Source organism: Triticum aestivum, chromosome 3D, assembly GCF_018294505.1.
Source record: "Triticum aestivum cultivar Chinese Spring chromosome 3D, IWGSC CS RefSeq v2.1, whole genome shotgun sequence".
NCBI lineage: Eukaryota > Viridiplantae > Streptophyta > Magnoliopsida > Poales > Poaceae > Triticum > Triticum aestivum.
In genome coordinates this window covers 250,015,578-250,042,882 of record NC_057802.1, presented here as the reverse complement: position 1 = coordinate 250,042,882, position 27,305 = coordinate 250,015,578, and the positions used below count along the sequence as shown (strand labels likewise).

The window sequence follows — 27,305 nt, the reverse complement described above, 5'->3', positions numbered from 1 at the left end:
AAACAAAATTCAACCCCGCATAAAAAATTTGTATGATCATCCAAAGATTTAACCCATGAGTTGGGCAATTCCTTAGCATCAATTTCATCCTTTCCCAACATTGTGCAACATGGTCATGTTCAAGTTGCTTGAAATTCATGATCTGGGTTCTAAGGGAAATAATTTTTGCAAGCGGAAAATACTTAGTAATAAAAGCATCCATGCATTTATCCCAAGTATCGATACTATTGCGAGGCAAAGAAGAAAACCAAATTTTTGCATGATCTCGCAAAGAAAACGGAAATAATTTCAACTTCACAACATCATTGTCCACATCTTTTTTCTTTTGCATATCGCATAATTCCACGAATTTGTTAAGATGGGACGCGGCATCCTCATTAGGAGTACTGGAAAATTGATCTTTCATAACAAGATTCAGCAAAGCGGTATTAATATCACAAGAATCCGCACTAGTGGCGGGAGGAGCAATCGGAGTGCTAATAAAATCATTGTTGTTGGAGAAATCACAGAACTTGGTGTTCTCTTGAGTCATTGTGACTACGCAACAAGATTGCACTCAAAAACAGATCTGGAAAAAAATGCGAACGAAAAAAGAGGGTGAATAAAATGGCAAATTTTTGTGAAGTGGGGGAGAGGAAAACGAGAGGCAAATGGAAAATAAAGTAAATTGTAAGGAGATGAGATTTGTGATTAGGAACTTGGTAGATGTTGATGATGTCTCCCCGACAACGGCGCCAGAAATTCGTTTTGATGTCTGCTAGAACTACGTCGATATTTCCCCAAAGAGGAAGGGATGATGCAGCACAGCAATGGTAGGTATTTCCCTCAGTGATGAGACCAAGGTTATTGAACCAGTAGGAGAACCAAGCAACACTATGTAAATAGCACCTGCACACAAATAACAAATACTCGCAACCTGGCGTGTTAAAGGGGTTGTCAATCCCTTTCTGGTAACGGCACCAGAAATTGGCAAGCGGACATGAGAAAGTTGTAATAGATTGAATAAACGGATCGCAAATAATATAAAGTGCAGCAAGGTATTTTGTATTTTTGGTTTAACAGATCTGAAAATAAAAGCAAATAAAAATAGTCGTGAAGGCAAATATAATAAAGAAGAGACCTGGGGGCCGTAGATTTCACTAGTGGCTTCTCTCGAGAAAAATAACAAACGGTGGGTGAACGAATTACTGTTGGGCAATTGATAGAACTTCAAATAATCATGACGATATGCACGCAATGATCATTATATAGGCATCACGTCCAAGATTAGTAGACCGACTCCTACCTGCATCTACTACTATTACTCCACACATCGACCGCTATTCAATAAGTTCATGGAGAAACGGAGTAATGCAATAAGGACGATGACATGATGTAGACAAGATCTATTTATGTAGAAATAGAACCCATCTTGTTATCCTTAATAGCAACGATACATACGTGTCGGTTCCCCTTCTGTCACTAGGATCAAGCACCGTAAGATCGAACCCATTACAAAGCACCTCTTCCCACTGCAAGATAAATAGATCAAGTTGGCCAAACAAAACCCAAATATCGGAGAAGAAATACAAGGCTATAAGCAATCATGCATATAAGAGATCAAAGAAGACTCAAATAACTTTCATGGATAAAAAGATAGATCTGATCATAAACTCAAAGTTCATCGGATCCCAACAAACACACCGCAAAAAGAGTTACATCATATGGATCTCCAAGAGACCATTGTATTGAGAATCAAAAGAGAGACAGGAAGCCATCTAGCTACTAACTACGGACCAGTAGGTCTACAAAGAACTACTCACGCATCATCGGAGAGGCACCAATGGACATGATGAACCCCTCCGTGATGATGTCTAGATTGGATCTGGTGGTTCTGGAACTTGTGGCGGCTGGAATTGATTTTCGTCGACTCCCCTAGGATTTCTGGAATATTGGGGTATTTATAGGGCAAAGAGGAGGTGCGGGAGGCCACCGAGGTGGGCACAACCCACCAGGGCGCGCTCACCTCGGGCTCCCTCTTCGGTACTTCTTTGGCCCACTGGATGTCTACTGGTCCAAAAAAATCCACAAAAAGTTTCGCTGCGTTTGGACTCAGTTTGGTATTGATTTCCTACGATGAAAAAACATGCAGAAAACAGCAACTGGCACTGGGCACTATGTGAATAGCTTAGTACCAAAAAATGATATGAAATGGCTATAAAAAGATTGTAAAACATCTAAGAATGATAATATAACAGCATGGAACAATCAAAAATTATAGATACGTTGGAGACGTATCACATAGCATCCCCAAGCTTGGGACAAACATTAATTGCAGCAAATAAATTCTCAAACATGTCATTCTCATCAAACATATCATCCCCAAGCTTGTGGCTTTGCATATCGTAAGCATAATCACTCTCATCATTAATAGTATGGATAGCACCAATAGTATAGCAATTATTATCATCACAATTTTCTAAGCTGGTGCCAAAAAGATTCTCAAGATTATAACAAGTATCAGTACTTCCCCAATCATAATCATCACAATGAGTAATAGGCATAACGAACTCATCCTCAATAATTTCTTCAGACATAATACCATAAGGCAAAGAATCAATATCATCATCAAGTATATCATCATTCACATTTATTTTTGATTCACTCTCATGAGGCATAACAATAATAGGAGCAACATCATTTGGGAGAAATACCTTTTTACCTTTGCTTCTCCATCTTTTCTTTTTCTTCTCCATGTCATGTGTGGGTTCAATCAACTTTTTCGAGCTCCTTATTGATGAGATTGGTTGGGTAAACATCTTTTCTTTTTCTTCTCCATGTCATGTGTGGGTTCAATCAACTTTTCCAAGCTCCTTATTGATGAGATTGGTTGGGTAAAAAGCTCCTCCTTGTTACATGATTCATCATAAGAAAAAATAAGAGGATATTTGGAAACCTCTTCCCCTTCATTAGTATTCTCTTCATCTTCTGTTTGTTTTCTTGTCTTTCAGTAATTGGCAATATAAGGATTTTCAATGCAATTTACCGCACAATACATATAAATTTCCTCTAGATCAAAATCAAGAACTCTCTTAAGGTTATATTCTGGAACACCCTTAGTTATATGTTTCATTTCTTCATATCCCAGAAGCAAACTAAGTTCATTATGATGTGCAAGCGAAATCAAGTCATCACAATTTTTGGACACGATTCGATCATGAAACAATTTGCATTGGAGATTTAAATGACCACGTTCATTGCAAAGTTCACAAGGATGGCGAGAAAAATTAAAATTTTCAGCACAAACATCTAGCCTCTCTTGCAACCATTTAGTTTCTAAATACTTATGCCTCTTGCAAAATCTATCTTCCCTTTTTGGAGTGTAACTGCAAACTCTATGCACTCCACAAAAATTGACATGCTTATAAGAAACATTTTTATCATGACTAGTGCAATCATCATTAGTACTATGGATATTCAAAGAATTCATACTAACAACATTGCAATCATGCTCATATTCAAAGATTTAGTACCAAACATTTTATGAACTTCTTCTTCTAACAATTGAGCACAATTTTCCTTTCCATCATTTTCACGAAAGACATTAAAAAGAAAAAGCATATGAGGCAACCTCAATTCCATTTTTTTAGTTTTCTTTTATAGACTAAACTAGTGATAAAACAAGAAACTAAAAGACTTAATTGCAAGATCTAAATATATACCTTCAAGCACTCACCTCCCCAACAATGGCGCCAGAAAAGAGCTTGATGTCTACTACGCAACTTTATCCTTGTAGACGTTGTTGGGCTTCCAAGTGTAGAGTTTTGTAGGACAATAGCAAATTTCCCTTAAGTGGATGACCTAAGGTTTATCAATCCGTGGGAGGCGTAGGATGAAAATGGTCTCTCTCAAACAACCCTGCAACCAAATAACAAAGAGTCTCTTGTGTCCCTGACACACCCAATACAATGGTAAATTGTATAGGTGCACTAGTTCGGCGAAGAGATCATGATACAAGTGTAATATGGATGGTAGATATAGGTTTTTGTAATCTAAAAATATAAAAACAGCAAGGTAACTAGTAACAAAAGTGAGCAAAAATGGTATTGCAATGCTTGGAAACAAGGCCTAGGGTTCATACTTTCACTAGTGCAAGTTCTCTCAACAATGATAGCATAATTAAATCATATGGCAATCCCTCAACGTGCGACAAAAGTCACTCCAAAGTTCCTATGGCAGTGAACATAAGATGAAATTGCTTGTAGGGTACGAAACCACCTCAAAGTTATTCTTTCCGGTCAATCCATTGAGCTATTCCTATAAGTGTCACAAACAGCCCTAGAGTTCGTAGTAAAATAACACCATATGACACACATCAATCAACCCTAATGTCACCTAGATACTCCAATGTCACCACAAGTATCTGTGGGTCAATTAGACGATATGCATCAAACAACTTCAGATCCATAATATTCAATCCAACACAAAGAACCTCAAAGAGTGCCCCAGGATTTCTACCGGAGAAACAAGGACGAAAACGTGCATCAGCCCCTATGCATAGATTACCCCAATGTCACCTCGGGAATCCGCGAGTTGAGTGCCAAAACATACATCAAGTGAATCAATAGAACACCCCGTTGTCACCACGGGTATCCCACGCAAGACATACATCAAGCGTTCTCAAATCCATAATAGTATTCAATCCGATAACAGCGAAACCTCAAAGGTAAAACTCAATCCATCACAAGAAGGTAGAGGGGGAGAAACACCATATGATTCAACTATAGTAACAAAGCTCACGGTACATCAAGATCGTGCCAAATCAAGAACACGAGAGAGAGAGAGAGAGAGATAGAGAGAGAGAGTGCAAACACATAGCTACTGGTACATACCCTCAGCCCCGAGAGTGAACTACTCTCTCCTTGTCATGGAGACCGCCGGGATGATGAAGATGGCCACCGGTGATAGTTTCCCCCTCCGACAGGTGCCGGAACGGGCTCCTGATTGGTTTTTCGTGGCTACAGAGGCTTGCGGCGGCGGAACTCCCGATCTAGGTTTGTTTCTGGGGGTTTAAGGATTTATAGGAATTTTTGCGTCCGTTTCACGTTAGGGGGGCCCACGAGTCAGTGACAAGGCAGGGGCGCGCCCTAGGGGGTGGGCATGCCCTCCACCCTTGTTGTTGACTGGCGAATCTTCTGGCCCAACTCTTTTGCTTCGGGGGCTTCTTCTAGTCCATAAAAAATCACCGTAAATTTTTAGCTCGTTTGGACTTCGTTTGATATTCCTTTTCTGCAAAACTCAAAAACAAGGAAAAAACAAAAACTGGCACTGGGCTCTAGGTTAATAGGTTAGTCCCAAAAATAATACAAAATAGCATATAAATGCATATAAACATCCAAGATGTATAATATAATAGCATGGAACAATCAAAATTTATAGATACGTTGAAGACGTGTCAGTGTCTAGTTTACATTTTTCTTGTTTTGCGCTACTACTCATTATTTGCTGGGAGATGTTTAATTGGTCACGGGGAGAGTGGAGGCCTTAGTGCTCCTAACCTTGCTATTTTGCGCCATGCTTTACTTCGTGATAAAACTTTTAGTTTGGGCGCTATTATTTCTCGACGGTTGAGTTTAAACCGTTCGAAGGGGCCTATTTTTGGAGGTATCTATGCTTCCCGTCTTGCTAGATGCTTCGAGTACCCATTACGCACGATGAAAAAGAGGAGAAGCTGCTACCCACTATATACTTAGATTATGACAGTATGGTAGCACGTGATTTTATTAAGAAAGACGATGACAAGAGACTCATCTATAACCTGGTATTTAGCGAGAAGACTTGTCATATTATTACCTTGCCTGCACCTTCTTTCTTCGATATTCAGGTATGTCATCATGCCCGCGGACATTTATGCATACTGGGAGGGGACGCGATCCCCAGTTCCTGAGCCAGAGCCATCACCTGACCCATATCAGGAGTCTATTTATCAGTGGGAGCCACAGGAGCTCGCTAACCGGTGGAACCCCAGGATCCTCCTCAGTACACCGGAGAGGGCCACTTTGATCCATGGGCGTAAACCAACTTAGGCCAAAAGCCTAAGCTTGGGGGAGTATGTATTTCTCACCGACATTACATTCACGTTCACACACTCATTCCAGTTGTCGGTGTTCATACTTTTTCATTGTATTATCCATGTTAGTTTATTTCTTTTTCTCGCTTTCTTCTTGTGTGTTTGAAAAACTTTTGAGAAAAACAAAAAAATAGTTGTAGCTTATTTCCTTTCCATGTTCACTTAGTATTAGTATTAAAATAAAACCCAAAAAGATTTCTTGTTCTTCTTTTGCTTGTTGGGAGATTTCCCGTGTAAATAGTTTTTCTCATTCTTGTTTTACTTTCTTCAGAAAAACAAAAACTCCAAAAACATTTCAGTGTGTTTCTTTGAAATTCTTTCCTTTTCTTTGGGGGCCGAGAGGAGAAGACCACGATGAAAATGTTTGAGTGGCTCTCATATGTATTATTGTTGATCTAACAAAGAGCCCATATTACCTTGACTTCTCCTTTGAATAAATGTTTGCAGATTCCATCTTAGTCCGATGCACGTGCACTATTATTATTATCCACACCGTTTGGTCATGCAAGTGAAAGCCAATAATGACGATATATGGTGAAATGGTTGAGATGAGGAAAAGCTGGTATGAACTTGACCTATCTTGTTTTTGTAGATATGATTAGTTCATCGTTCTTGATTCGGCCTATTATGAATGAAACATTTTTGCAATGACAATTAGAGATTATAGTTACTCATGCCATGCTTAATTAGCTAGGGGTTTATAATGGTTTACCTTGCGTGCCAACATGCTTTTAAAATGGTTGTGATGTAGTATGATAGGATGGTATCCTCCTTTGAATGATTCGAGTGGCTTGACTTGGCACATGTTCACGCATGTAGTTGAAACAAAATCAACATAGCCTCCACGATATTATATGTTCATGGTGATTTATATCCTACTCATGCTTGCACTCAATGTTGGTTAATCTCAATGCATGTTTATGACTGTTGTCGCTCTCTAGTTGGTCGCTCCTCAATCTTTTGCTAGCCTTCACTTGTACTAAGCGGGAATACTGCTTGTGCATCCACTTCCATAAACGTAAGGTTGTTCCTTATGAGTCCACCATACCTACCTATATGCGGTATTTACTTGTCGTTCCAAGTAAATTTGCATGTGCCAAACTCTAAAACTTCAAATGATAATCTGTTTTGTATGCCTGAATCGCTCATGTAGTGACTGGGGGCTGTCAGTATCTTCCATGCTAGGTGGGTTATTCTCACGATGAGTGGACTCCGCTCATCATTCACGAGAAAATGGCTGGTAACCGGGATGCCCAGTCCCATGCTCAAATCAAATCAAAATATAATTGCAAACAAAACTCCCCCAGGATTGTTGTTAGTTGGATGGTACCCGTTGTTTCGGACCAGCCGTGGAATGTGCTTGTTGGTGGTGGGGGCGTATAAACTTTACCATTCTGTTTGGGAACCACATATAATGTATCTAGTATGGAACATATCGAGATCTCTTGGTTGTTATGTTGACAATGAAAGCATACTGCTCAAAATTATATTCATCTCTGTTTTAAAAGCACGAGCTCTGGCACCTCTGCAAATCCTTGCTTCCCTCTGCGAAGGGCCTATCTATTTACTTTTATTGCTGAGTCATCATCCTCTTATAAAAAGCACAAGTTATGTAGCGATCCGACCTCAGACGGTCAAATCTCTGTTCATAAGTGTCATCCCTGGATCAGTAATGCTAACACACACAGAAATCGAGGATTTATAGCAGAGTTCAATCACACACTTATTACATCAAGTGTCTCAAAGAGAGAGTACTTATTACAATAATATGGCTGAAGGCCATCTAAATAAGGTAACTACGGAAGCATCAAAGATAAATGAGTCCATCAACTCCAACGGCATAGCTGAGTGTACGACAACAGCCTAGCGCACCTTACTCTTCGTCTGAAAACTCTGCAACATAATACGTTGCAGCCTGTGTAGGTCGGCACATGGAATATGCTGGCAAGATAACACTATAGAGCAATGAACAGAATAACAACTATCACTACATGCATATATGGCTGGTGGAGGCTCTGTGGTTATCATTTGCATAAAGCTAGCTTTTCCCTACTTCAAAGGAATATATTTTATTTAACTACAATGTTTGTTGATAAATATTGAGAATGGTAACCCCATCTCAATCCCAAAATAATAATCATTAACCCAAAAAAATTAATTAAGTAAAGTGTTGAGATCAAATCAATAATTCAAGTACCAGATACTCAAGATGTCCATAACCGGGCACATGGCTAATCATGATTAGATTATACACTCTGCAGAGGTTTGCGCACTTTTCCCCACAAGACTCGATCTCCTCCGTTGAATTTCTCGCACTGCATGGTGTTTGAGAAACGGATGATCAAGACACTGTCTTTCCGAAGAGGTCCCCTTAACCGATAGATAGGTCGGTACACCTACAATCCCCTACATCTGCTAGCCCATCATGGAAAGGTTTCCCACAACTTACTCAACTATGCCAGAGCCCATAATGGCATGTGGCTGCACACGGAAGTTTCTAGCATGAATAATCTTATGATCCCTTTGAGCCTGGGTGGCGAACCATAGGAGGATCACTCGGGTACCCCGGGATCTCCTTGGACAACACTGGATTCCCCAGGTGCCCACAAACAATCCACCCAGATGTGTATTAAAGTAGCCACCTTAAGTAATCCCTTAATTCATAATAATGCTCACATCTGTCATGAGTCACTCAAACCAAACCACGTCTACGAGCATAGCGTAGCATAGCAAAGTAAGCATAACGTAGTAACTCCCAAGGTTTGAATAAAGGACAATAGGTTCTACCTCATCAACTACTTCCCAGTACCCACATGTTAATCAAATCCTACTCATCCAATGTTTGATGATTGAAACTAATGCATAAAACTGGGTAATAAAGGGATATGATCAAAGTGTTACTTGCCTTGCTGACGATCTGGAAACCCTAGTGATTTGTAGTAGCAAGCCTCGCACTCCGGAAACTCTATCGTGATCAAACAATAGCATACATAAGCACTCAAGCATAAAATGCAAAGGTAAAACCAAGAGAAAAGATCTAAACAGAAAGCACAAGTGAAGAGCTTCGATTTTTGCAAAAAGAATCAATCGAATCGGAGAAACTCAAACTGCGATCAAAAGAAGTTCAAATTCAAATCTGCTTGAAACCAAATTTTAAATTTTCAAAACCATGTTCAAGTTGATTAACTAGACAGAGGGGAACAAGACGAAGATTTTGGCGCTGGTTTCACTGGATTTGGATAAACGAGCAAAAAGTAACGAGGATTTAAAGATCAGGGACTAATCTGTAAGAAAAGTATTCGCGGATAGGTCCTTGGCCGGAAATAAACAGAAAAAGAAAAATCTGGAACGAACATTCGCTAACAGAACTAAACGAACGAATCCATTCGTTAAAACGAACTAAACAGAGAATGTTCGCTAATTAACCTAATAAATAAATAAATAAACCGATCTAATCTAAACGAAAAAATCGAACGAAAACCGAAAAAAACGTTCGGCTTTTACTCGTCAACGGCGGCGACGGGGTCAACGGCGGGGCGGCGGAATCCGGCTGCTCCGGCGAACGGGCGGCGGGCGTTGGCCACGGCGGGGCGGGAGCGGCGCGGCGGCGTGCGGCTGCGGGGCGCAGCGCGGTGGCGTGCGGCTGCGGGGCGCGGTGCGGGCAGCGGCAGAGGCGGCGCAGATCGGCGGCGGCGGCGCGGCTAGAGGCAGGGCTGCGGCGGTGGCTTGACGAGGAGGAGAGGGGGTGGGGGGCGAGGCGGCGGGGTGGCTTGCGGGAGGGGCGACGGCCTCGGGAGGCGTGTTCGCCTCGGACACGGCCGGCGGCGGCGGGGCGGACTCCCGCGCGGGGAAAGGCGGCGGCGCGAGCGGGCCGGCTGGGCCTTCGGCCCAGTTCGGTCCGAAAAGCTTTTTTTAATAATTTCGCTCGAACGAAAAAATCCAAATAAAATGAAAAAATTCTAAAAATCCCAGAAACAATTTTCACCGTCCAAACCTAATATTTAGGACTAGATGAACATTTTTCTGGGCTAAGATGCAATTTTGAAAAAATAGAATTTCCCCTAATTTAATCTAATAAAATCTCAAATAAAATATATTTTATTTAGAATTAAATTGCCAATATTTCCTCTATTTTGAAGAAGTCATATTATCTTCTCTCATTATTTTATTGGAAAAATAATTTCAAATAAAATATCATTTTGATTCAATTACCAATTTTTTAAAATTCAAAAATGGAAAAAATTTTATGAAACCTCCAACTCTCTCAAATGGTCTTTGAGTCGCTTAAGGTCTCTAGGATCAGAATGCTCAAATAAAACGAATAAAAATGCAAAGAGCATGAATGCATATGATGACCTAATGATAACATCCAAATTGAAAATTGGGATGTTACAAGTTAGAGAGCACCACTGTCATTTGTATGCATTGTTATTAATTGATATTGAGTATGACTGTGACTGGATCTCTTTTACCATGAATTATAATGTCCAGTCAGTCCTTGATCTTCAGGGGTGATCTGCATTTATATTTTGCGGACTCGGAAAGGGCTAGCGAGATACCATTTTGTTATATCATATCATGATTGTTTTGAGAAAGTGTTGTCATCCAAGATTTATTATTATTGCTCGCTAGTTGATTATGCCATTGATGTGAGTAAATGTAAGACCTAAATGTTATTATGAATATGGTTAGTTCATAATCTTTGTTGAAAACCTGAATGCTGGCTTTACATATTTGCAACAACAAGATCAAACAGAGTTTATAACAGTTTTTTCTTTATCGCTTTCAGTTTGTCAACTGAATTGCTTGAGGACAAGCAATGGGTTAAGCTTGGGGGAGTTGATATGTCTCCATCATATCTACTTTTCCAAACTCTTTTGCCCTTGTTTTTGACTCTAATTTTCATGATTTGAATGAACTAACCCGGACTGACATTGTTTTCAGCAGAATTGCCGTGATGATATTTTTATGCAGAAATAAAATTTCTCGGAATGACCTGAAACTTCACGGAGAATATTTTTGGAATATATAAAAAATATTGGCGAAAGAATCAACACAGGGGGACCCACCGGCTGTCCACAAGGGTGGAGGACGTGCCCAACCCCTAGGGCGCACCCCCCTACCTTATGGGTCCCCTGGACCTCCACCGACCTCAACTCCAACTCCATATATTCACGTTCGGGGAGAAAAAAAATCAGAGAGAAGGATTCATCATGTTTTACGATACGGAGCCACCGCCACCTCCTGTTCTTCCTCGGGAGGGCAGATCTGGAGTCCGTTTTGGGCTCCGGAGAGGGGAAATCGTCACCATCGTCATCATCAACCATCCTCCATCACCAATTTCATGATGCTCACCGTCGTGCATGAGTAATTCCATCGTAGGCTTGCTGGACCGTTACCGTTACTTCCATATTACTTTACTACTAAATACTTTGCTGCAGATATTAAGTCTTTCAGGTGTGGTTGAATTTACAACTCCGCTGCTAATACTTGAGAATATTCTTTGGCTCCCCTTGTGTCGAATCAATAAATTTGGGTTGAATACTCTACCCTCGAAAACTGTTGCGATCCCCTATACTTGTGGGTTATCAGACGTCCTCGCACGTTCGTAGTCGGATCGTCAAAGTCTACTCCACCATAAACGATAGCCACCATCTCATCGAAAGACGGGACACCTTTGCCTCTATCAAGTGGTATCAGATTTCTAGGTTGCTCGGTGAGATTTTATAGTTTTTCGTAGTTTAGATCGAGTATGTTCTTCATACCTATAGTCCACGAAAAAGCCTAAAAAAATTAGGGTTAGTTCATCCTATCCAAACCAATGAGCCTTTGCGTAATCTTTTTAGAGTTTTTTCTTTGTCAAATTTGCAGTTGCATCGTCGTGCCGAGTTGCTGGTCTTAGCGTCTAGTCCTTTAGAGTTTCGAGTTCTATTCATAGTTTGTCACGCCGCCGCCGCCGCACCACCTTCATCACTGCCATATACCACCACCCCACCGTATACATCGTTGCTGCTATATACCACCACCCCACCATATACATCACCGCTGCCATGTACCACCACCCCACCGTATACATCGCCGCTGCCATATACAACCACCAATCCGAGTCCACATATACCACTGCCATATATCACCATCAGTCCGAGTTTCCACCAGATTCATCTCCGCCACCAGTCCTAGTCTGAGTCCAGTATTTGTTTCTTTGTTTCGGATTACCAGATCACGCCATACTCCGAGTCATGACCAAGTCGGATTCTGCAACTTTCGTGCCACCCGCAGAAGAAAAATAGTTTCAGTTTCAAAAAAGAAAAAAAACTAAGTCTGGAAAATTCTGGCTAGGCAGTTTTTAGACCATTTGTAGACTTTTTCGGAAAAAAATGTTGCGGAGCAAAAAAAAATCACGCGCGGGCACCCTAATTACCCCCCCCCCCCTCATGAACGTGGGTGTTCTCTGGCCTACTGCATGGGTGAACCCACGTCGTTTGGACGCTGCAAGCTTCGTGGGAGACCCGGAGGTTAACCCAATTCTAGGTTAATGAAGAAGCAAAGAAAATCTCCAAAAACATGGACTCCACCGCGGCAAGGTCAGTATGCGGGCATGTGCATTGTTTAGGCCTGCCCCAACGATGCCCGGCGGCATGCATGGACCAGGCCCGGGGGCTCCTGCCGGTGTAACAAACATTCACGTTTGCTGGACGAACTCATGCACAGGCGTGATGTCGATCATACATCTAGTACCAATGCATGACACAAAGATAAGCCAGAGAAACCGCTCTTCGTGAGATCAAGGAGAGCATTAAGAAGATCAAGTTGACAAAAGATCACCCCAGGAGAGCCTCACTTGCCAGGCAAGAGAGCCTGGCCAGGTTGAAGTTGCACCTGAGGGACGAGACCAGTTCTCCCCGGCAAGGTTTCCGGGGCCGTCAAGATCGGAACCCGCCAGGCTCCTTGCTGGCAGGCCTTCACCAAGGTGCCACCGCTCCACCTCATCATACCCAAGTCATTAATCAGTGCAGTGTCAAGCTATCAAGTAACTAGGTGGATCCTGTCAGGCACGTGGCAGCATGGTGGGGGAGAGATTAGCTTTATTGACACCCGTCCAGATGACGTGTCATGCTAATAAGGAGAAGATGGATAAGCGGCACGGCAGGCTTGTCGGGCTTCAACCTCAGCACGACACCTAGCAGTGCATTTGCACTTTGTCCTAACTGCCAGAGTTAGGTGTGATAGCACTGTTAGCTATCTAATCACACCAAGATGACTGTTTTGCCACTATGGTCGCCCCTTAAGCTATAAAAGGAGGCCCGAGGCAACCTAGCAAAAGGTTCGAATTTTAGATCCCCCAACACTTGTACATGCACGTTGCTCCCCCCGAGGCACCCTTGCCGGGCTAGAGCACGTCGTGTCTTCGTGTTCCTCCAGATCAATCCACCATAGCACTAGTAGGGTTTTACGCTTCAAAGCGACCCGAACCTGGGTAAAAGAGAGCTGGCCATCATCGCGCTGCCCCTGTTGTTTCTGGTCTTTGTGCAATGTGATCGTCCCCTTGCCGAACCACAAACGGGCACCCTTGCCCCATAGGTGATCGTGCTTCCACACGGACACATAGTCAAGGAGATAGTACAGAGTAAACACAAAGACAGATAGCAGCTAGGTAGAGTGGATTAGAATAGGAAGATAGTATGAAGCCAAACATGCAAACAAAGAAGAATGTCTTCACACAGTGAAGTCAAACTGAGCAAGCAAGCAGTGACTTCACGAAGCTAAACAGTAAGTAAAGGGTGAAGTGATAGAACCAGTTGCTTGACGAAGACAAGGATTTGGTAGAGCAGTTCCAGTTGCTGTGACAACTGTGCGTCTAGTTAGGGAGGCTGAGATTGAACTCAGAAGACCGTGTCTTCACCTTATTCCCCTTGAGCTAAGGACACTTAGTCCTCGCCCAATCACTCTGGTAAGTCTTCAAGGTAGACTTCCAAACCTTCGCAGACTTCGTTCACCGACGATCCACAATGACTCTTGGATCCTCAGAACGCGATGCCTAACCGACTGGAAGATCACAGTCTTCAAGTGTAATAAGTTTTCAGATCACGCGGATAGAAAGACTTCAGTGATGCCAAACACTCTTTGGGCTCTGGGTGTTTTGCGTTTTGTCCTGGCAAGGATTCTCTCTCAAAGGCTTCGGAGTTGGGTTGCTCTCAAATGACAAAAGTCGTGCACTAACTCTTAGCAGCCACCAATTTTATGGTGTAGGGGGTGGGCTATTTATAGCCAGGAGGCAACCCGACATGATATGTCTGAAATGACCCTGGGTCACTAAGGAACTGACATGTGTCCAACGGTCATATTTCAAACGCACGCGGCAGCTTGACTTGGGCTACAAGCAAAGCTGACTCATCCAACTCTGGATAAGATTTTCTCTCATTGTCTTCACTCAAAGACATAGGATTTGGGTTGAGCATCACATCAGTCTTCTGACTTTGTTCACTTGGACCCTACTTGACAGTTTGGTGGTTCCTACGACTCAAGAAAGAAGAAAATGAAGCTACGAAAGAAACTATGTCTTCGCACTCCATTGTCTTCAAGTGAATGTCTTCACACGTCATTATCTTCGACGTGAATGTCTTCATGAACCACCATTTTCTTCAATGTATTCATACATTTTTAGGGACCATCTCCGACGGGTAAACCGAATCAATGAGGGACTTCTACCTGTGTTCTCCTATGAATCTCACAAACACATTAGTCCCTCAACCACGTTTGTCGTCAATACTCCAAAACCAACTAGGGGTGGCACTAGATGCACTTACAATCAGCTTCTCTTCTTCGATTGCCATCTTGCACTCCTCACATGCCACTTTGCGCTCCTTCATTGCCTTCACCTAAGACCACCTCAAGTCCTTCTCTAATTCTATTCACTTCCTCCAACTTACTTTTGCTTGTTATAATCTCTTCCACCATAGTCTTCAACACATTACATCCCCTCCATTCTTTTGTTTATCTTTCTCACCTTTCCTTCTGAGTGGACTTCTTGCGGGGATGAGTGGTTTTTTTGCAGTGATGCTTGGAGTAGTGGTGGGATTAGGATTTGGGACTTCCTCGACATTATCATCGGTATCGTCATTGTTGTGTACTTGTGCAACCGATGATATTTAGCCTTCCTCCTTACGATGCTCATGTTTCCTGTTTTTCGACTTCTCATTGTTCGAGCAAAGCCCAACAATGGTACAAAACAAAATATCATTTTTATCCCTATGCTTGTACATCTCGTTTGTGTAGCCGAGTTGTCAAGTTTAAAGTTTCACATTGAAACCTAGGGGGTAAGAACATAGAATAATTTGAACAACAAATACTGACCAACAACAACAAAAACGAGAGATGAAAGTTTACATGGAAGACATTCCAAGTTTTATGGGAAAGTTCATCTTCCCCTGAACGAAGGAGGAGTTTACAAGATTTTAAGGGATCACGTAAAGAAAAAATTGCTTTGGAGATGCTCTTTATAAGATGAATTAGGAGGAGTGTGGACGTCTTGAACCCATGGGCATATGAACCCGCTTTTTAAAAGTGCATTTTAAACACGTTTAAAAATGCCAAAAAAATTCGAAACAAAAAAATCATGCATACATCTTCGCAACATGTGTGTTGGGCACAAAGTTTTGTGAAAAAATCTATTTTTACTTTGCCTCCATGAGAAAGACAAATTCCGGTGCTCCTAAATAGCGTTCCGCGACGTTTTCCTTTTTTTTGTCTTTTTTGGGCAAAACAAAAGGTTAATTTTTTGCGGAACTTTCTGCGCACACATAGAATGTGAAGATGTATGCCTGCAACTTTTTTAGAATTTTTGGGCATTTAGAAATGACTTTTCTAAAGTATGTTCATATGCCCATGGGTTCATCCATGTGCTTTTCGAATTAGGAGGCTACTAGGACTTGCCAAGTTGCCATAGATTCGTTCACTGCGCCCTTCTAGCCAAGACTCCCTCTGGATCCTATACTTGGACAAAATCTTGCGAGAATTCTGCCTTCTTCCCAGATGAACTTGCCATAGATTCGTTCACTGCGCCCTTCTAGCCAAGACTCCCTCTGGATCCTAGCATTCCGTAGCAAAATTTACGATAATTCCGCCTTCTTCCCAGAAATCATCGATCTGTCTGCGCACAAAAGTACGTTGGCAATAATTTCAAGTCCATCGGCAGGCAGGTTGCTTGGACTCTGGTTCATAAATGGCAGGCAACACAGCAAAGCTCCTCCCAAACTACTCCCTCTGTCCCATAATATAAGAACATTTCTCAAACTATATTAGCTCAAAAAACGTTCTTATATTATGGGACGAAGGTAGTAGTGTATTGTTCAAACCAAAAGCATGCCTTGCAAGATTGCGCGCGGCCTCCGTGGGCAGTGTTGAAAATTAACCAAACCAATTTGGTATGCTATCTGGAAGCACTCAGTGAGGACCGTCGAGCCCACACTCTCTCCAAAGCAGTTGGCCAATTGGCACAATAAATCAACAAAAAGAATTGCTGTTTAAACAAGTCGACATAACAAATAACGATCTTGGACTCTGGTTCATAACAAACAGCAAATGAAAGCTCAATGTTACATAACAAACAACAGCTCAATCATAAAAGTTTTAACATGGATTGTTTGTAGAATAGCAAATTCATCGTTCAAAGCCTTGTCACTTATCATCACCGTTCTGCACAGCTGCACTTGCGCGAGGGTCATCATCGGCTATCATACCCTCCTCTCCCTCTTCATCTATCATACCTTCCTCTTCATCCTCCCTCTTCTTGCTGCTCACAGAGACTTCCACAGGTTTAGCATCCACCACTGGCTCGCCATTAGGGCTCATTGAGCCCCTGCCTCCTTCGCCATTATACACAGGACTATATGGAGCAGACTTGTCATCCCGCTCCTGCAGACTGGGCGACCGATCCAGATCAACCTTTCCCATCTTCCCATCGCCATTTGAAGGGTCGACACTGCGGCTCTTGTGATCATTTGAAGGGTGAGCATTGGGTGAGCTTTTCTTCTCCACTGGGTGGGCAGAGTCAGGACGTGCGGACCCAGAGTCAGCTCTTCTTTCAGTCTTGCGTCTAGCGCCAGGGCTACGACTCCTGCTGCGGCTAGCACGACGATTCCTAGTGTAACTCCTGCTCCGGCTCCTGCTCCGGCTCCTGTTCCTGCTCTTGTTTCTGCTCCTGCTCCGGCTCCTGCTCCGGCTCCGACTTCTAGTCCTGCTACGGCTAGCCTGCACATCATGGCGCCGTCTCTTGGGGCTTGGGCTGCGCCTATCACTGTCACTCCTGCTAAGGCTTCTGCTGCGACCTCTAGCAGACCTGCGAGACCCGCCGTAATCATTCCTGCAAACATCAGCAACATTGTAAAGACCATGGTCTTTGGCTCAGGAACACAAACTACCGAACAACGACGACAAAAGAAATTATAATCTCGAATTACTTCGGTTAACACTAACAAGACCCAAACTCTGTTTTCATCAGCAATTGCAGAAAACAAAATGGAAGGGACAGAACGAACCTGCTACGGCCACCATAATCATCCTTTCCACGTCCACCGCGACTACCCTCTAACCTGCCACCATACCTTGAATCCAGTTCAGAGCGTGAACCACCACCCCTCTCAGAGCGGGTTGCCCATTTGTTACGTTTCCTACCACGCCCACCCCGAGAGACCATGTCTAACAGTTCAGGAGGAACATCTTGGTCTGCCCCTTCCAGGATTTTAATTAGGTCAGCAACATATTTTGAATCCTGATCACACAAAAATGTATAGGCCAAACCAGTGGCACCAGCCCTTCCTGTCCTGCCAATCCTGTGAACATAGTCCTCAACACCAGTGGGGAAGTCATAGTTGATCACAACCCTATGTCAAGAAAGCAAGAGGATATTGTGAGATCATTTCTGAGATTTGAAGCACTGGTGGTAAAGATCAGAACAATACTGATTTAAACAACAGCTTTCTTCAAGATTCTGTGTGTACATTTGCACTAGTTATATGAACTTAAATCCAGAACTAGTTATATGAACTTATACACAACTGGACATGCCATGATAATGAATAGCTGCTGAGGCCAGATTGATTGCACTTCCTTGTTTAGGGCCTGATTGGTTTAAGCAAAAGCCTACCCAGCATTGGTAGCACAGGTTTTGGACACAACCAAAAACACACGCTAACTACTGAAATTTTAGGTATCCTTGTCATGCACTTCTGCTACCATGGGTCGCAAGGGCACCATTCTTTAGCCCCATTTAGACATTCAAATACTCCCTCTGTCCCAAAATAAGTGTCGCAAGCTTAGTAGAAATTTGTACTAAAGTTAGTACAAAGTTGAGACACTTATTTTGGGACGGAGGGAGTAGTTACAAGTGGAATTAGCATGATTGTATGTCATATAAATACATGAAGCAGCACCTATATAGCAATAAAATCATTACAATAATATTATTGATTAACCTGATATCTTTGATGTCTAAACCTCGTGCCGCAACATCTGTAGCCACCAAAATAGGAGATCGTCCAGATCTAAATTGACTCAGGACCTTCTCTCTTTCATTTTGAGACTTGTCACCATGAATGGCAGCCGCTCCAAATTGCCTATTGAGTGTCCTTGATAGTTGGTCGCACATTCTCTTGGTGGTACAGAATATTAGTATCTTGGAACCTGAATCATGGGATCGCAATATTTGCTCCAGACGCCGAAGCTTTTCTGAGGGAGTGACCACCTCCACATGCTGGCAGAGCAACAGGAGCAGAAGACAGAACAGAACAGAAAATTAAAAGAAATGTACTTCGTGAAAGGAAAAAAAGAAAGATATTTCCAAGTATCATCAGTGCGGTGTACAAAGCAAGTCGCGTACCTGAGTAATAGCTTTATTAGCAACAAGCTCATCCACACTTCCAATGGTCACCTGGACAGGGTGAACAAGAAGCTCATCTGCAATTCTTCGGACTTCCTTGGGCCAAGTAGCAGTGTACATAAGAGTTTGCCGACCAGAAGGTATGTCTCTTACTATTTTTCGTATTTGTGGTTCAAACCCCATATCAAGCATGCGGTCAGCCTCGTCTAGAACAAGGTACGAGACCTGCTTTAGGCTTATTTTCCGCATTTCTAGAATGTCGTTCAACCTTCCAGGTGTTGCAACAACAACATCAACCCCTCTTTCTAAATCTCTTAACTGGGGCCCTTTAGGAGCACCGCCATAAAGGCACTAAGAAGAGACCAAGAACAAAGGATCAGATAATGAACATATAATCCAGGAAGAAGCAAGGCAAAGAAAACTCACCGTAGAAGAAATTCTTGATGATCTGCCAAATTTCACAGCTTCTTCCAAAATCTGTGTTGCGAGCTCTCTGGTAGGTGCCAAAACTAACACTGTTGGGCCAGACCTTGTGCTGTTCTGCATACGCTTTATATGCATAAACCCAGGAAGCAAATACCCGAGAGTTTTTCCAGATCCTGTCTTGGCAATAGCTACAACATCTTGATTGAGCAAGGCAATTGGCCAGGACTGGGCTTGGATAGGCGTTGGACTTGGGAATCCGGCGCGTTGTATCTGGAAAAATGAAAGGGGAACGGAAAGCAAAGGCAAACAAAATAAGGGCACCAAAAGAATATGGTTAATGTGATGCACCTACATCTGCTACAGCTCCCACTGAAACTCTAGTTACTCTATGTAGTGAAAACAACAAAGAATCAACAATGTGCGAAGTCAATTTAAGGCCGTACGGAAGAGAACAGATCCACAAAGTGTGGAAACAGGGCGAAGTAGAAAAGCTCTAACAGAATCCCTGGAGACAGACTCGCTCAGCCATGGATCATTCATCCACAGGCCCCTTCCATTGGTCAGGCATCTGGACGCCTGCAGCCTGGGTGAGATCTCCATAGGCTCCAGAAGAGGCCTGCCATCCATGTGAGGAGCCTTTCCCAGGAACCGTACGCGGAGAAACAAATCAGCGTCAGCCGACGTAGATGGCCTTTTAGACCATGGGCAGCCCCCGCAGGGAGCAAGCCGCCTGGGGTGTCCACCCACCCTTGGCAGCTCCATCAACGACATCCGCCCTCAGCCCGTCGAAATTACAGACTGGACGAGGGCGCACGAAGCAGGGTGCGACATTAGCTCCACCTTGGAGCAAATATCGCATCTGCCACAGAGATGTAGATAAGTAACTGACTCGCAAGCGTCCCTGATTTAGAACAATCAATCAAACAGATAAAGATAAAGAAGAGCGCATCCCCGTGATCCAACATGCTGACCCTTATCAAACTCTTTTGGGTTAGTGTTTAGACCTTGGGTGATAATTCATCACCAAACTTATGCATACCTCCTTGAGTATATCAAGCGGGATGACACCAGAGTCAAACTCAGTTATGGGAGCCGGCACGTTATCCCCCTGCATCACAGACCAAACAAAAAAATAGATGCTGAGTAACGGACATGCTATGAGATGTGTAACACAAACATGCTATGAGATGTAACACGAGGATAGCTGCGAGATCCTTACGATAACTGTGATCTCATGGCGACGGCGGTATGCTTCGGCTGATGGATCATCAGCTGCGGCGGTAGGAATGGTGGCAGCCGGAGGAAGATGGTGATGGGACGACGACGACTTGAACGAGTCGTGCTCGTCGTGACGGCGCCTGTCGCGGTCGCGGTCCCGGTGTTCACGCCGAGGCGGTGTGCGCGAACGGGAGCGGGAGCGAGATCGGGAACGGTCTCGACGGTCCCGGCCGCGGGCGCGCGGAGGAGGAGGCGGGAGAGGCGGGGGCGGCGGGAGCTGAGCTTCCGGCGGCACGGGCTTCTCGTACTGGGTGACGTTGGTATCCGGATTCCAGTAGTAGAGGTAGCCGGTGGTGCCGTCCACCAGCCCGCGCCACGGCTTCGGCACCGTAGGGTCGTCCGGCGCGTACCGTGGGGCCGCGGTTCCCGACATCGCTGCCGGCAGATCTGGGCCAATACCTAGACTCCGGCTAGGGCACGCGCGGATTCGCCGGCGGAAGGGCAGGTGCGGTGCGCGGCGGCGGCGGCGAGGCGAGGGGCTATCGCGTTTCTCTTCCTACTTTTTGACCTAATTTTTCGAGTCTACCTCGCCTATTATTATTGTGATGTGAAATTTTGCGACGGTCGAGTTCGAAACGAGCTCAAGCCCAGAGAAGCCCAGCTTCGGGTAGGTTGCAAGCGGAGGAGAGCCACCCAATCACCGCGCGTTTGCACCTTGACCAAACACGTGCATAATCATCCTATCCTAAAAAAAACATGCATAATCATCCCCGCAAAAAATTCATGCCACTGCTAGTAAAAAAACCAAAATAACTACTTTTTTCGGAACCGAAATAACTACATAAATGGTACCCTCGGGGATTGTCGCTCGTGGCTTTCAAGCGTGGCAAGTGGCGGAACGTCACGTGTCGAGGAGGTTCTCCGCTACGCTCTCCGCTCGACACGTGGTGGAAGGAGAGGCGATCACATCAGGTTTTTCGGTTATCACTTTCGCGGTTTTTGATTTTTCTCTTTTCACTCTAGTCCCTGAACATTTAGGTCTTTTAACCAAAATTATTGTTCCTTCACCCCGTGTTCCTCCCTGCACCACCGCCTCTTTTCATTGGGCTCGTATGTCACTTCCATCGTTTTCTCCGGTTGGTTAGTTCTCCTATTTGCTTGATTTCACTTTTCACTTTATTCCCCCATTATATTTTCGGACAAGGACTTTTATTAGGTAAATTGGGAGGGGTTCTTGCAGTTTTCAACTCAATCAAACATCAACTTAATGTTTATTGAATCGGTTCTTACATCAATCTACGTACAGTCTAAAATTACTAACTGGTTGTTTTTGTTAGATTTGGTATGTTATCTCATAATGTTTCACTTTGATTTCGTAGATTCAGTGGTAAGATATGTGTTTTTAGATCTACCTTGATGGATTTGTGTATGTTTCTTGTTGTTTGGTATATCTCTTTTTATCGTCATTTCAATGATCAAAAGAGATATACAAGACATTGATGTCTGGTATATCTCAAAGATACCTTTTTCACCAAATTTGGTATTTTGCTTTTCCCCCTTAATTTACTTATTGGTTACAAAACCGTATATTGTCATTTATAGATTAGCTTTTCTATGTTCTTGCCTCTAAGTGACGCGTCCATTTTGCATCATGTTTTTCTACTGTTATTTATAGTGTTTTTATGCATAATAATGCTTTATGGAGTATTCTAATGCCTTTTCTCTATAATATGCAAGGTTTACACCAAGAGGAAGAATACCGGCAGCTGGAATTCTAGACCTAAAAAAGGTACGTCAGAGATACTTATTCTGCACATCTCCAAATGAGCTGAAATTTTACGGAGAATTATTTTAGAATATTTAATAAATATTGGAGAAAAGAACTACCTGAGGGGGGACACCTGGTGCCCAAAAGACACCAGGGCGCGCAAGGCCCCCCAGGCGGGCCCTGGTGGGTGGTGGGCAGCCCGGCCCACCTTCGGTGCCCATCTTTTGGTATATGAGGTCTTTTCATCTAGAAAAAAATAAGATGAGGACTTTCGGGACGGAGCGCCGCCATCTCGAGGCGGAACTTGGGCAGGAGCACTTTTGCCCTCCGGCGGAGTGATTCCGCCGGGAGAACTTCCCTACCGGAGGGGAAAATCGAAGCCATCGTCGTCACCAACAACCCTCTCATCTTTGGGAGGCCAATCTCCATCAACATCTTCAACAGCACCATCTCATCTCAAACCCTAGTTCATCTCTTGTGTTCAATCTTTGCACCTGAACCTCAGATTGGTACCTGTGGGTGACTAGTAGTGTTGATTACATCTTGTGGTTGATTACTATATGGTTTATTTGGTGGAAGATTATATGTTCAGATCCATTATGTTGTTTAATACCCATCTGATCTTAAGCATGAATATCATTTGTGAGTAGTTACCTTTGTTCTTGAGGCCACGAGAGAAATCATGTTGCAAGTAATCATGTGAATTTGATATGTGTTCGATATTTTGATGATATGTATGTTGTGATTCCCTTAGTGGTGTCGTGTGCACGTCGACTACATGGCACTTCACCATCTTTGGGCCTAAGGGAATGCATTGTGGAGTAGTTATTAGATGATGGGTTGCTAGAGTGACAAAAGCTTAAACCCTAGTTTATGCGCTATTTCGTAAGGGACTGATTTGGTCCATATGTTTAATGCTATGGTTAGATTTTATCTTAATATTTTTCTCGTAGTTTCGGATGCTTGCGAGGGGGTTAATCATAAGTGGGAGGCTTGTTCAAGTAAGAACAGCACCCAAGCACCGGTCCACCCACATATCAAATTATCAAAGTAGAGAACGTGAATCAAACCAACATGATGAAAGTGACTAGATGAAATCCCCGTGTGCCCTCAAGAACGCTTTGCTTATTATAAGAGACCGTTTGGCCTATCCTTAGCTACAAAAAGGATTGGGCTACCTTGCTGCACTTTATTTACCGTTACCGTTACTTGTTGGTTACAAATTATCTTGCTACCAAACTACCTGTCACCGACAACTTCAGTGCTTGCAGAAATTACCTTGCTGAAAACCACTTGTCATTTCCTTCTGCTCCTCGTTGGGTTCGACACTCTTACTTATCGAAAGGACTACGATTGATCCCCTATACTTGTGGGTCATCAAGACTCTTTTCCGGCGCCGTTGCCGGGGAGTGAAGCGCTCTTGGTAAGTGGAAATTGGTAAGGTAAATTTATTATTACGTGCTGAAATTTATTATCACTTGTTACTATGGAAGATAATCCTTTCTTGAATACTGTTAATGATAAGATAGATTGCAAGAAAGAAACTGTCAGTGTTAGCTGATGACCCACAAGTATAGGGGATCTATCATATTCCTTTTGATAAGTAAGAGTGTCGAACCCAACGAGGAGCAGAAGGAAATGACAAACGGTTTTCAGCAAAGTATTCTCTGCAAGCACTGAAATTATCAGTAACAAATAGTTGTGTGATAAGATAATTCATAATCGGTAACAAGTAACAAAAGTAACTAAGGTGCAGCAAGGTGGCCCAATCCTTTTTGTAGCTAAGGACAAGCATGTACGAACTCTTATATAAAGCAAAGCGCTCCTGAGGACACATGGGAATTACTGTCAAGCTAGTTTCCATCATGCTCATATGATTCGTGTTCGTTACTTTGGTAATCTTCTATATCTAAATAGGATCCCCCACTACCTGATTTTCCTGCCCTCACAAGCAGCCATGTCACCACAAATTCAGTCATCCATTCGATTGACAATGTGTGGTCAGATTTGCATTCAACCTACCGCACTCAACCCTTGCGTTGGCTCCACCTTTCTCAGCACCTTCCCCGTCTCCGCACCTCCCAGAAACGCCAGCACCAACACACACCACCAGATCAGAGCCTTCTGTTCCCCTTCCACTTCCCACAAACTCGGCCTCCCCCGCTTAGTCTTCTTGGTTCGCCCACCAATATAGATCCTCCACTGGTGCGAGGCACCCGCTCCTGCGCTCCAGTCCCAGCCAAATCAGTGGCCGCTCGGCTCCTTTCATGTCGCCACTTTGCTGATTGAGAAGAGAATCGAGAAGGATAGATTAGGTGGCGGCTGTGAGGGGGGAGAGAAGGCATGACAACAAGGCGGCGGCTGGGTCGACGGGAGAGAGAAGGGGCATGCTGTGGTGATCTCCAGGTCAAAATCGTGACAAAATCCTTCTGGTATCATCTCTAATTCCTTCCTTGGTTCCAACCACCACTTCGTATCCTAACAAAAATTGCCCACACATGCGCCAAAATCTCCCTTATCTCATTATCTGCTACTCCAGGTCACTCCCGTGCCGCCCACCGTCTCCGTCGGACCGGTGAGTTCACCATCGACGATGCCTCCTCCAACCGCATGTGGTACTGGTGGTCCTGGTCAAGGTAATCATCAATTCAATTGGTGCCAGTGCCTTCGCTTAACCTCACTGTTAGCCCCAGGTTCGTTGCAAACTTGCAACAGACCATGGCGAGGAGACGCAATTCCCTAGCAGCAATTTTTCTTTCAGAGGTATGCATTAGTTCTGTCCTTTCTTTTATTCTCTTGCGCCCAGACCTGCTGATGAGTTGTGTGGGGATGTTGTTGGCCATGTGTGTTAGGGTCACAGCTCATGGGATAGATGCTAGCTAGAGCTCAGTTATATAGTGTGGTCGGCGTGGAGGTACACTGCTACCTCTTGAGCACTGCGTTGGTTTTCCCTTGAAGAGGAAAGGGTGATGCAGTAAAGTAGCGTAAGTATTTCCCTCCATTTTTGAGAACCAAGGTATCAATCCACTAGGAGATCACGCGCGAGTCCCTCGCACCTACACAAACAAATAAGAACCTCGCAACCAACGCGACAAAGGGGTTGTCAATCCCTCAACGGTCACTTACGAGAGTGAGATCTAATAGATATGATAAGATAATATTTTTGGTATTTTTATGATAAAGAGAAATAAAGATGCAAAGTAAAATAAAAGGAAAAAGAAATAACTAAGTGTCGGAAGATTAATATGATGGAAAATAGACCCGGGGGCCATAGGTTTCACTAGTGGCTTCTCTCAAGAGCATAAGTATTATAGTGGATGAACAAATTACTGTTGAGCAATTGATAGAATTGAGCATAGTTATGAGAATATCTAGGTATGATCATGTATATAGGCATCACGTCTGTGACAAGTAGACCGACTCCTGCCTGCATCTACTACTATTACTCCACACATCGACCGCTATCCAGCATGCATCTAGAGTATTAAGTTCATAAGAAGAGAGTAACGCTTTAAGCAAGCTGACATGGTGTAGAGGGATAAACTCATGCAATATGATATAAACCCCATCTTGTTATCCTCGATGGCAACAATACAATACGTGCCTTGCTGCCCCTGCTGTCACTGGGAAAGGACACCGCAAGATTGAACCCAAAGCTAAGCACTTCTCCCATTGCAAGAAAGATCAGTCTAGTAGGCCAAACCAAACTGATAATTCGAAGAGACTTGCAAAGATAACCAATCATACATAAAAGAATTCAGAGGAGATTCAAATATTGTTCATAGATAAACTTGATCATAAACCCACAATTCATCAGTCTCAACAAACACACCGCAAAAGAAGATTACATCGAATAGATCTCCACGAGAATTGTGGAGAACTTTGTATTGAGATCCAAAGAGAGAGAAGAAGCCATCTAGCTAATAACTATGGACCCGAAGGTCTGAGGTAAACTACTCACACATCATCGGAGAGGCTATGGTGTTGATGTAGAAGCCCTCCGTGATCAATGCCCCCTCCAGCGGAGCGCCGGAAAAGGCCCCAAGATGGGATCTCACGGGTACAGAAGGTTGCGGCGGTGGAATTAGGTTTTTGGCTCCGTATCTGATAGTTTGGAGGGTATGTAGGTATATATAGGAAGAAGAAGTACGTCGATGGAGCAACGTGGGCCCCACGAGGGTGGAGGGCGTGCCCAGGGGGGTAGGCGCGCCCCCCTGCCTCGTGCTCTCCTGGTTGATTTCTTGACGTGGACTCCAAGTCCTCTGGATCACGTTTGTTCCGAAAATCACGTTCCCGAAGGTTTCATTCCGTTTGGACTCCGTTTGATATTCTTTTTCTGCGAAACACTGAAATAGGCAAAAACAGCAATTTGGGCTGGGCCTCCGGTTAATAGGTTAGTCCCAAAAAGTAATATAAAAGTGTATAATAAAGCCCATTAACATCCAAAACAGAATATAATATAGCATGGAACAATCAAAAATTATAGATACGTTGGAGACGTATCAAGCATCCCCAAGCTTAATTCATGCTCGTCCTCGAGTAGGTAAATGATAAAAACAGAATTTTTGATGTGGAATGCTACTTAGCATAATTTTCAATGTAATTCTCTTAATTGTCGTATGAATATTCAGATCCGAAAGATTCAAGACAAAAGTTTAATATTGACATAAAAATAATAATACTTCAAGCATACTAACTAAGCAATCATGTCTTCTCAAAATAACATGGCCAAAGAAAGTTATCCCTACAAAATCATATAGTCTGGCTATGCTCTATCTTCACCACACAAAGTATTTAAATCATGCACAACCCCGATGACAAGCCAAGCAATTGTTTCATACTTTTGGTGTTCTCAAACTTTTTCAATCTTCACGCAATACATGAGCGTGAGCCATGGATATAGCACT

At 43.4% G+C, this 27,305-nt stretch overlaps 1 protein-coding gene across 1 annotated transcript; it reads right to left on the bottom strand.

The window, feature by feature from the left end:
* Positions 1-16,608: 16,608 nt before the first annotated feature.
* LOC123078326 (DEAD-box ATP-dependent RNA helicase 40) lies at positions 16,609-21,241 on the bottom strand. Its single transcript, XM_044500791.1, has 7 exons — positions 20,632-21,241; positions 20,452-20,520; positions 19,413-19,682; positions 18,987-19,337; positions 18,583-18,860; positions 17,647-17,991; positions 16,609-17,471 (listed from the first exon to the last, which is right to left on the bottom strand). The coding sequence occupies exons 1-7, from the start codon at positions 21,061-21,063 to the stop codon at positions 16,787-16,789; spliced, it is 2,430 nt and encodes an 809-aa protein (XP_044356726.1). The 5' UTR covers positions 21,064-21,241; the 3' UTR covers positions 16,609-16,786.
* Positions 21,242-27,305: the final 6,064 nt, after the last annotated feature.

What these genes read in the sequence shown, in the direction of transcription:
- LOC123078326 (XM_044500791.1), bottom strand. Translation starts at nt 21,063, where the DNA reads ATGTCGGGAACCGCGGCCCCACGGTACGCGCCGGACGACCCTACGGTG. An exon ending in CATCAAGAATTTCTTCTACG is followed by an intron (nt 19,338 to 19,412) that starts GTGAGTTTTCTT and finishes GTCTCTTCTTAG; the next exon opens with TGCCTTTATGGCGGTGCTCC. An exon ending in CTAATAAAGCTATTACTCAG is followed by an intron (nt 18,861 to 18,986) that starts GTACGCGACTTG and finishes TTGCTCTGCCAG; the next exon opens with CATGTGGAGGTGGTCACTCC.